The following is a 12,103-nucleotide window of genomic DNA, read 5'->3' on the forward strand; positions in this document are numbered from 1 at the left end:
ACTAGTCCAGAGCCAGAGAAAGTGTGCTGCTGTAAACACCTAGAAGGAATGTTGATTCTACCTCTTAGGTTGGTAGGTGAGAGGGAGAGAGAGAGAGAGAGAGAGAGAGAGAGAGAGAGAGAGAGAGAGAGAGAGAGAGAGAGAGAGGAGAGAGAGATAAAAGTATGTAGAAAGACAGATAAAAATGAAAAAAAAATTACATTTGTCAAATTGTTTTTCACTGTTGTTGAAAAAGCAAGTTAACTCCACAGGTTTTCTGATATAGGTAAGAACACTAACCACTATCAATCTGTGGCTGTTTCTTTTATCTTCTCTTAAGAGAAATCTTGAGTTCTTCAATGTTTAAAGAGTTCTTTGGGATTTTATTTGGATTCTCATTGTATTCATAGTATTATTTATTTTGAATATTAATAGTAGGATCAATATTTACTATCATTCAGCACCTGAAATAAGTTTTAAAATCAGTTCTCCACTTTCAGTTGTGTACACATCTTTCTTGATGCATAAATATATGTGGCTTCCCCTTCTTGAATATGTATTCACTTGACTTCCCTGAGACAGATGAATATATTTACATCTATGTTGAGGGAAAATAAACATCATTCTGTTTTGAATTATTGAGATTGACCCATTGATCAGATATCTCAATTGAAACAGCTTTACCTTTGTAGAAAAAATAGTTTGTTTTCTGTGGAGAGGTCTTTTTTGGCTCACAGATTCTATAGATTGTGAAGCTGATTGCATTTTTCTCTTTGCTGCTAGGAAGCTCATTTTTGGTATAGATATTTAAGTAATATATTTGAGTTATTAACCTTACTACTATCTGTTTTTACATTTTGCCTTTTACCCATTCCTTAAGTTTCATCTGTTTATACATGTGGATGTTGACTCTTACTCATTTTGAAGCAAGATACTGTAAAGTACATAATATCATTATCATGAGAACCTGCTTATGTCAGTAGTTACCCTAGGACTTTTTATTTTTTTAAGGTTAGATAATTCTGTAGGTGTTTTATTAAAATGTTAATAAATGTAAGCACCTCAGATTCTTTTTTTAATAAGTCCAGCCCTATATGTGTATATGTATATGCTCTATAAATTCAGTTTTAAGATTGAATAGAAACATTTTGATTATTTTCTAATTATTTAAAGTACTATTTTCTAATTATTTAAAGTACTACTTTTACTGAAGAAGCTGTAAAACAGAAGGCTTTTGTCACTTCCTCATAAATGGCTTAAAAAAAAACTTTAAAGGCCTTGACTGTTTCTTGTTACAGCTGTCTGTCCATTATATTGCAAACATATTTGTAGGCACACAATCAGGCACATTGTAATTACCTGAGGTATACATCATATTAGTTACATTTTGTCATGCTTTTTCTTGTTTCCAAGAAAAGTAATTGTATAGAAAAATATAGGCAAGTGAACATTATGCTCTATAGGTTGTATGTAAAAATTCAAATTAGTTGCACATGACCTCACATGTGTACTGTAATTACCATTTAAGCTGGGGTAAATATGAGTTCTATTATTGTTGTAATACACAAAGTGATAGTGACCTCTTAATGACATAGTCAATAGTGATATTTTTGAATAGTGCACAGAGTTACGATTTTTATGTGTTCTTTTTCCATAGGTTCAGATCATAAAGTTGTAATTACTTCCAAATCTTCTCCTGAGATTACTCTGAGATTTGAAAGTGGACCTGGTGCTGTGATACATTCTTTGCTTGCAGAAAAAAATGGATTTCTGCAATGCCACATAAAAAACTTTAGTACAGAGTTTCTTACATCTTCTCTTATGAATCTTCAACATTTTTTTGAAGATGAAACTGTTGCAACAGTGATGCCAATGAAGATACAAGTTTCTAACACAAAAATAAATTTGAAAGTATGTTGAGTGTTTTTATATTTTGATGTTATAATTGTTCAATTTATCTACGAGGACTTTAATTCATGTCTAAATATATGACTTTTCTGTATTATATATATTTTTATCAGCATGTGTTATAATGAATGGATTGGCCTTTGGTAGATGAGGTAGTGATTTTAGAAATGAGAAACTGTTAAACTAGAACAGGTAGTTCTCACTTTATCAACTATAGCATGTAGAATATATTTGTGAGTCATTAAAAATGACTAGCAACAAAATAATGTCATTAAGATGATTATTTTAGTGTCATTTACTTTAATCACATGTCTGTGGCATTTCTCTTTCCTGCAGGATGACAGTCACAGTAGTACAGCACCTCCTGGACCATCTCCTGTCACTGTTCATATTGATCATCTTATGGTAGAGAGAAATGATGATGGCTCTTTTCACATCAGAGGTATTTGTGTGGAAAACAATATTGAAGGAAATTTGATATGAATTATTTGCATGCAAATTGTCTCTTTTTACTCATATTTGCTATTTGTATGTCCTTATGTAATAGTAGATGATTGAGGGACGTTTTAAGTACATTGTATTAAAATATCATTTACATACGGACCTCTACCCCAGAAATAATTCCTTTACATTTAATTATGTCCCTGTTTTACAAATCTGTTTTGAATGAAACAAAGCAAACTAAAAGACAAAAACAGAAAAATCTGCACTCATAAACCCATGAAAAAAGATGACTGTTGCTAAGTTAGAGCAGTTTCTGGAGAATTCTTATGAGTCTTTTCTGGAATTTGGGACCAACTGGAGCAACATAAGAGTCAGACCAACAGAGATGAAAATGTTGACTTCATTACGAATTAAAGCTCAGATTGAGAGGACAGCTTAGGTCTTTAGCCCTGGTGTATTTTCTGGGTTTAGTGTTAGAGAATTTTTGTGTCCATTTTCATAAGCATATTGATTTTACTTTTCTGTTGATTTGTCTGGTTTTGGAATAGGTAATAGCAGCTTTAGAAAAAGAAACAAGATATGTGCCTTCTTTTTTTTTTGGAAGCGTTTATAAAAAAATCGTTTTTAAATGTTTAGAATGATTACAATAATAGAATTTATCACTGAAATCATCTGAACCTGGGAGTTTCTTTGTGATTGCTTTTTGATTACTGATTCATTTTTTAAAAACCCAGTAAAGGTTATTTCTTCTTTTGCAGTCCATTTTGATAGTTTGTGTTTTTCTAGGAAACTTCTGACCTCTTAAAATACCTAATTTATTGACATGTAGTTCATAGTATGCCTTATGGTTTGTCCTTAAATTTATGCGAAATTGATAAAATGTCCTGTCTTTCATTTCTGATTTCAGTAATTGCTTTTTTCCCCCTCAATCTAAAGGTTTTTTTATTTTAATAACGCTTTTAATAACATGCTTTCGGTTTTAAAAAATGGTTTTCTCCCTTTTTTATCAAGTTTTTAGAAATGTTGCCTGAGTATTTTATTTGTTTGATCAGATTCTCAGATGCTTAACACTGGAAATGATTTCAAAGATGTCAAAAATGATTCAGTGCTGCTAACCAGTGGAAAATATGATCTAAAGAAACAATGCGGTGTTACCCAGGCCACTCAAACCAGTACAGACGTCCTGTGTCCTTCTCAGTCACCTAATTTTCCTGAGTCTTCCTTTGACATCACTAGAGAACAGGTAATGGGAAAACAAATTCACTCACATTTATTCAGTTTTAGCAGTTAAAATATTTGATGTCAGTTAAAACATCATTGACTTAGTTATTTAAATTATGTTTATTGGACATATCATTTTTGCCCAATATTTAAATAATATTTAAATCAAGTAGTTATTTAAATAAATAGAATATTTTTTCTATGCCCAGTCACTGTGTTAGACACTATGGATATAGTGTTGAGCAAATAGGGATATTCTCAGACTTCACAGAGGTTGTAGTCTAGTGGAAAGATAGTGGATTAAATGTTCTTAGAATCAGGAAAGTCTTCCTGGAAGAAATACTCATTTTGATGTCTTATTTTTAAGTTGCAAAAATCTATTTTAGAACATTGGAAAAAATGTTTTAAAACAGCTTAAAATGTTTCAAAACAAATTAAATACATTATCATCTGCAGTGCTATCAGTATTTTTAAATGTGTCCACTTGGACTCTTCCACATAATTATTTATAATATATAATCTTTTTAAATAAATGTTTTCCTATATTCTACATATAATTCATGTTTATTTTTAATGACAAGAATATTTCTTTTAATTTTTGAATTACTTATTTGCTATTATAAATTAACAAAATATTCAACAGGACTTTAGTTCTCTATGTTGGGACCACAGAATGAGTTTACTCTTCTGTTCAATAAATAATTTTTTGGTGATCGAGGGTTGAATAGCATACCAACCTATCTGTTGAGAAGCTCATTCTGTAAATATATTTTTCTTAGGAGAAATGCGTTAATTTTATCATCTTTTAAAAAGATTTATTTATTTATGTTTACACACCTCTGGGGTACCGGCCAGAGGTGTAGTGGGTGAGAGGATTCACCAAAGACAGAGTGGGGAACAGAACAGCCGGATCTACTGAAATACACTGCTGAACGGAGCAGCAGTAGGGTCAGGAGAGGGCAGCCACACCATGTGGGTCAGCACCCTGGCGGGGGTTGAACTCATGCTGCAGTGGCTTCAGAGAGCTTCATAATGCAGTGCTTTAACCCCTTGCGCTACCAGGGAGAGCTCGATTTTATCATCTTTTTATAATAAGGGGTTAAAAAAAGTTTCAGGATGATAAAATGCTAAAACTAATCTTAATCAAGGGGAAGGGAGACTGATTGCCATCATGGTGACACCATGATGTGGAGCACAGAATAAAGTTTTCTGCCTCGTCAGGCTATATATGATAGTTGGAATCCTGGAAAAAGATGAGATCATCTAAGGGAGTAACTCAAGAGACAAGGCAACCAACTATGGGGTAAAAATATAAGTGTTCTTATTTATTTTTTAAATTTTTCATTTATATATCTTCTTTTAACTTTGTTGTTCCTCTCAGGTGTAACCCCCATAGAATTCCCACCACCAAGTCACCCGTGAACCATCATCATAGTCTCTTGTGCTCTTTGCTCCCCTATTCTTATAACTCTCCTTCCCCCACCCTTGCAGACTGTCTCCTATTTATCTTTTGCCTGCTAGTTTTGTTTTCCTAACCCCTTGTTTGGTTTCCCTATATTCTTTCTATAAGTGAAATTTGATATTTTCCTTCTAAGTTGTTGCTGAGCATAATCCCTTCTTGCTCCATCTATGTTGCTGCAAATGGCATGAGTTTTTGTTTTGATGGCTGAATAGTATTCCATTTTACATATATGCCATATCTTTTTTGTCCAGTTATCTATTTTGAGTATTTAAGTTGTTTACAAAAATATAAGTATTCTTGAACAGCAGATAGCATCAGGAAATATGCTTGGTAGAGAGGCTGAAAGATAAAAAGCTATAGCAAAGATGACTAAAAAGGAGAAAGACTTAGGAAAGAGAGGTAAGATTAACAGTGTCTAAAGCCACGAGAGGTCCAGGGAAATTGAGATTAATCAGATTCAGTATATAAATCTGGAAATTAGGAGTTAACTGTCTTGAACTGCTGTGTCAGAAATTAACATATTAAAATGTTTGCCATGTGTTTCCAAATAGCTTCTGAAAACAATTTTCAGCTTAAGTGCATCCTAACTGATAATGTATTTTTACTGTCCCAAGTGTAAATCTTCAAGTACTATATAGTCTCTATTTTCTGAAAATTATTAAATTCTCTAAATTTTTCTAAATTTTTGCAGCTCATGGAGGAGAATGAATATCTTAAACAAGAATTGGCTAAAGCTAAAATGGCTCTTGTAGAGGCTCACTTGGAAAAAGATGCTCTTCTTCATCACATAAAGAAGATGACAGCTGAATAGCAAGAATGGCAGTCAAAAACTCAAATCATAGCTCCCGCCTAGGAAGGTGTTACGTTTTTTAATTAGTACAAGACTTTCTTTTTCATGAAAAGACAATAAAGTGGAATGGAATGGAATGAAGTGACTATTCCAAAGATGGTTTTGAAAGTTTTAGGTACAGACATTACAATCTTTTGGTTGTTTTGTATTTTGTCATTTAACCCTCTTTTAAACTGCTGTTGTATTATGGGAAATTCAGCACATATTGTAAAATAAGTACATGCCTAGTAAAAATAGGATGTCGTTTCATAATTTTGATATCACATTTTCAAATAAGAAGTGGAAACCTATTGTGTCCTCTAGGTTGCTGGGTTAATTTATAATTGCTCATTAATAATTTACTGTTATTTACAGACAAATGCTTTTAGGACTCATTCAAAATAGCAGGAGGCTAATATTTTAAATGTCATTAAAATTATGTACTTAAATCTAGAATTATTTAATTATTGTATAAAGTAAATTACGTAATTGCTGGGTTTGAATATTTTGGAAAATCATCACCCTAATGAACTTAAAAGTAACTTGGGAATGTGGGGGGATAAATTATTTTAAATGATGGGTAAAGTGTGTAAATTGAAGCTATAATTTTAGTGAAAAGATGGTACAAGTGTAAAAATAAAAAGCACAAACTATAAAAAAGAAAAATTAAGAGTATATGGCCAACTGATTTAAAAAGCATTACTTGTACATTCCTTTAAACATTTATTACAAGTGAAAGAGTAATTTACCTATCCTGTGAAATTTGGCAGCATTTGTAATTTTAAGAATTTTTCATTAATACTGTTTATATTATTTCCTTAACTTCATCTTTCCTCTATTCAAGGAGGGGAGTGTTTTCAGAGAATTTCCTTTCACATACATGAAACAATTTCATACCATCCTTGTATCATATAAGTAGATGTTTGCACATATTAAATTTATAAAGGTAGTTTTGATTAAAGCTCTATGTGACATATATGGAATCTTGTATATTGAGAATAATTGGAAAATTTAGAATTCTATTTTCTAGGGATTGATAAGAATGAAACCAACATGAGAGAATCTCAATTATAAATTATAAGAGTATGTGAGTGTCTAAAAGACAGGCTTTTAAAGATTTTAAATATATTTCTGATAGAATTAAATCAAGTGGGATCTATTTTAAAAATGCCATTCTTAACTATTTACAAGATAGAATATGAAACAGCTAGGCTGCTCTTTAAAATACTTGAAATTTTTAAGCCACGTTTTGACATTTTATGGTGCTTTGCTTGTTTGGCATGCCTTATATAGCCATTCTGTATTTGAGCATTTATAGGAAAAATATATGCTTCATTTTCAACAAGTGTTACAGTGATTTAGATTTTATTGAATACAGTCCTGGCCTCTTTTTCTTCTAAATCATCCATTTTCATTGATTACTTAAAAGTACAGACCCTGTGTTGGGAACTGAGGATACAGCAATGGACAAATTAAATTGTTGACATTTTACTGCAGAGCATTGTAAAAATCATGTTAAATCATGTTATTTTAAAACCATGTAATAGCCTTAGATTAAAAGCAAAGGTCTAATGAAAGATTTAAAATGAATAGCTTATGTTTTTAATAGAGTACTTTTGATTTGCAGATGTATGTTCAGCAAAAGCAGTTTCTACTAAAGAAAAACAAGGCTGAAGGGACATTAGCTTCTTCAAACATATCAGTATTTCTCAGGATTGACCTATTTGCTCTATATAAATTTTAATTTTATGATATATATATATATATATAAAACTGTTCACTGTTACTTCTTATTTCAATTTACTTGAGCTCATCAAGAAAATCACACAAACAGTAGAAATGATAATTAACACAGATCTATATGCTTTGTTGGATTTTTTAAAATGTATAATGAGTACTATTTTTGTAAGATTTAAAATTCACAAAACACTTCCAAAAATATTTTTTCTTGTAATTCCCACAACAAAACTGGGAAGCAGGTATTATTCACACATTAGAGGTTTTGTTTTTGTTTTGGTTTTCAAAAAGACTTAAGCTCAAAAACAAGTGACTTGATTGAAATCACAATTAGTTCTCCTTTTACTACCCAGTTATCAGCTGTTTATTGACCTTAGTCATTAATTCAAAGATTTCTGCTAGGGGTTTGGAGGAGAATCACTGTCTTTCATGTGTTTTTCTTTTAGATAAATATACTTTTAATACTGTGTATGCGTATGATGCATATATATTATTCAACTTAAAAGATGTTGGTGAATTTTTGTTTAAGTTAACCTCAATCTTTTTAGTCATGGAAGAAATAGGAATAAATCTATCATAACTTCAGCAGAGTTTTGTAAGTGACCAAAATAGGAAAAAGATTGCCATGTCTTAAAAAAAAGTTGTTTTTTTTTTAATTTGCTAAGTATCTAGCAGAGATGTTAATGAATCAGGGGAAGGAATTGATGGTAATTGTGTATTGTTTTTTTCATTTTGTATGTGTCAGAAGCATTTTCTTGGTGTCTTTTTTTTTCTTTCTCATTTTATGCTAGAATTTCAAAAGACTGCCATATGACACTAGTTGTAATGAAGCATTTTTATTTAGCCATATAAAAATGGCTGTGTATAATTGCAGGCAAATATATGTGAAAAAAGTCACCAGAAATCCTTTTCCTGGTCTTTATTGTTTGTGATTGTTACTCAATACTTGTCACTACAGGAGTTCTACGTTACTCCATATGTCATCTTCCTGTTTCAGTGAACCTCACTGTACTGTTAACCCTTAGTGACCAAACTGGTACCTAGAATTCATCTTTTCCCTCCCTTACTCTCTTCCTTTCCTGCCCTGACTCTTCCACTGCAATTAGTTCATCAATAGGACCTGCCATTTTGCCTTAGAATGTGTCTACTGCTCTCCCTTTCTCATCAAATCTAAGTTTCTATGTCTCCCAAACAGTAATCCTGCAAATACCCTGGCCCTTTTCTCTACTTCATTCTCTATACTGGGTAAAAAAAATTATTTTGAAGTGAATTTTTTTAAAAAAATTATGTTGATTTATTTATACATATAAAAACTGGGGTGTAGACCAGAGTGTGGAGGGTGAGAGGATTCACCAGAAACAGTGAGGAGCAGAACAGGTCCACTGAAATGCACTGCTGAGGAGCATAGTGAGGGAGATAAGAGAGGTCTGCGGGATGGAACTCAGGCCACAACATGGGTGATAGTATGAAAGTGCTGAGACTTACCCCCTATATCAACAAGGAGGCCCTGGAGTGCAGTTTTAATCAAGGAAACCTACCTATCCTTTCACTTAAAACACTTCAGAGGGTTTTCATTGTTCTTATAATAACAACAGTATTTTATGTGACCTGTAAAGTCACATATATTAGGACTTTTAGCTACTATAAAGTAGATAAAACATGATTCTAAGCATTAAAAGAGAATACGTCAACACATTAAAACAGTAGCTAACACGTAACATAAAAAAGCATTCAGCAGATTAAGCTCTTCAGCCTCATGTGCACTGTATTTCAACTACTTGTGTTCTGCCTTCACTGCCCTGTAATCTTATGGAATAAATGAGAAAGTGCTTCTGCTACCATAAGAACTTCGTTATGTTGTTCCTTTGGTTTGGAATACCTTTCCCTGTGCATTATTTAACAATAATTCCTTTTTGTCTTTCAGAATTCAGCACATTGATCATTTCTCAGGGAAGCATTCATTCCCTAATCTGGGTCACAAAGTAAACTGTTACTCATTATCACATGACTACATTTAATTAGCACATTGAACACCTTTGTAATTTCATATGTATATGTTTGATTAATGTAGACCTTTTATATTATAAATTCCACAATAACAGGGATTTATTTTTTTATTGTTAGTGTTCAACTTTGTATTCCTTATACCTAATATAGCAGGTGCTCAATAAATTTGTTGAAAGAATAAAATGAATGGATGAGGTATCAAGGATGTTTTTCCAGGTATTGAATTCTTCCTCTCAGTTCTTCCTCCCCTCTAAGGGTTGAGGGGAGATGGTGCATAGGCAGAAAATTAAGTGGTAATAGTTACCAAAAAAGGGGGAGATCCTTGAGTTTACAGGTTAAGAAAGCATGACAAAAATTAGCTGTATGGAGTTCTTCAGAATTTTGACCATCTGAACTTCTAGTTAATTTATCACAAACCATCACATCATTTCAAAAAACTGCTGCAGTACCAGAATGTCCTCTGGTTTGGATTGAAACATGATGTTGTGTCTGCCACAATATGTCAGTTCTATCAGTAAATAGAATGGAAGTAAGGGCAAAGAGTAGTGATGAAAATAACTTTGTTTTGAGAAATTGACTAATACATGGGGTCAGTTGTGCCTAACTCCTCATTTTGACCTATGCTTCAAATTTTAAAATTTTTTTTGTAAATAATTGGGGTGCAGGGAAGTGGTGAGGGGGTGAGAGGATTCATCAGAAATAGAATGGTGGGCAGAAGGTAGAGTTACTGAAATACACTGCTAAGGGGAGCAGTGGGTGAGACAGGAGAAGTCTGCCGCACCATAAATGTCTCGGCCCAGAATGGAAATCAGGCTACAGTTGTGAAAACACTGAGATAATCCCTAGGCCACCAGGGGGTTTTCTTTTAGAACACATAAAATGCTAAAACCTGGAAATATATGGACTATGGAAACACCAAAATAATGTTTTTAATTAACTTCTTAAGTTATAATGTGATAATTTTTTTATTTCTGCTGCCCTTGCGTTCAGCTGATGTTTTACCAACCCTACTGTGCAGGTTTCATAGGTTTGAGAATTTGAAATTGTTTTAAGTAAAATTCTAAGAAATATAACAGCAATGCATTTTTTTAAATTTGTACATAAGATGTGTAGATGATTTTTGGCCTTAGAAAAAAATAGCATCACTATATAACCAAGAAGAGTATTCTTGGTTTTAAAGGATAATGAAACCATTTAAACAAAAAGGCAATAAAAATACTAAACTCATTAAATGGCAAGTGAAATTTCTCATTCTTCAGTGTTTATGTGAAGGGGTATTTGCTACTTAGGTAAAGAAATAGTCAAGAATTATAAATGCTGGGAGAGTACAGTGAGGTGTTCGACCTTTTTCTTGCCACCATTTAGTTTTGGTTGAAATGACAACTTAAGCACTGAGTCACAAATCCCATCAAGAATAATTTTTTTTTAAAATAGGTACATGATGAAATGTTTAATTATCAATCACAAGTATCCTTGAAGGATATGAGTGAAATAAATTTATGAGGTATAGTCAAAGTTTATCTACAAGATATACAGAATAATTACAGACAGAGTTTTTAAAAGTAACCATTGAACAAATCAAGTGTAAAGAAATACATTTAACAAATTCCAGTAATCAAAATGCTGTGGTAAGGAATTTACTTGTATTACATGAATTTAAATCTAAAGCAAAAAAAAAAAAGTACAGAAATTCTTTATTTTAATTGCACAAGTTGGTATGTGCATAAGTTTAATTCTTCAATTAATGTTACACCCCCCAAAGGATTGGAATCTTGATTCCAATTTCAACATGAAAAGTAAGGCTACTCACTGCTTTTGGAGTCATTATACTGCTATAGCAGTAATGTGGTTTTAACCAGTATTTTTTGAATTCAGTATATTTGCTTCGTAGTTCTTATTAGCATAATTAATAGATATGATCATCATTTACTTCTTTACTCATTTATTCTACTCTCTAGCCTAGATTAGCACTACCATGATAAATTGGCATAAATATTTTGTGAAAGAAAAGAGTGAGATGGGTCTATGATTAGAAGGGAAGTGGACTTTAACACTTGGGTAGTTTGTTGTTGGGAGAAATAATGACTAACAAATGATCTGGTAGAGAGGGAAAGTTTTATGATGTGGGAGAAAACATTTGCGTCAAGGCTGATTTTTGCTAGGAACACAAATAGAAGGATCAGATACAGGTAGGTGAGGTGATTGAGAGCTTATGGAAAATTTTCTCATGAAGGTTTGATCTCAACAAGCAAACAGGTCATTGCTAATAATGAAGATTAGGGAGGAGCAGTAGATTTTGAGAGAAAATAATGAAGTTGTGTTACAGGAGAAAGGAAGAATGAATGGAGTAGAAACAATGTGATTGCCAAGCACCATTGGAATTCAGTTGTAGTTAATGAGGTCATGATTGATTTTGAATCGTAGAGGGGTAGTGGGAAAATTTTGTGTGCTGGAGAGGGATGGAAGTTGGGGACAGGAAAGGTGATGTACAGTACAGTAGAGAGATTAATGGCTGG

The 12,103-nt window shown here is 32.4% G+C and overlaps 1 protein-coding gene across 1 annotated transcript in view; it reads left to right on the plus strand.

Moving 5' to 3' along the window:
- Positions 1 to 6,292, plus strand: part of UHRF1BP1L (UHRF1 binding protein 1-like) — a 55,475-nt gene extending 49,183 nt beyond the window's left edge. The window contains exons 18-21 of the mRNA XM_004675769.2: positions 1,637 to 1,890; positions 2,224 to 2,329; positions 3,384 to 3,574; positions 5,706 to 6,292. Coding sequence (XP_004675826.1) covers positions 1,637 to 1,890; positions 2,224 to 2,329; positions 3,384 to 3,574; positions 5,706 to 5,825 — 671 coding nt within the window. The 3' untranslated portion in view covers positions 5,826 to 6,292. The remainder of the gene's footprint in view (positions 1 to 1,636; positions 1,891 to 2,223; positions 2,330 to 3,383; positions 3,575 to 5,705) is intronic.
- The last annotated feature ends 5,811 nt before the right edge of the window (positions 6,293 to 12,103 follow it).

This window comes from Condylura cristata, unplaced genomic scaffold (genome assembly GCF_000260355.1).
Source record: "Condylura cristata isolate star-nosed mole 26May11 unplaced genomic scaffold, ConCri1.0 scaffold00004, whole genome shotgun sequence".
In the NCBI taxonomy this organism is placed as follows: domain Eukaryota; kingdom Metazoa; phylum Chordata; class Mammalia; order Eulipotyphla; family Talpidae; genus Condylura; species Condylura cristata.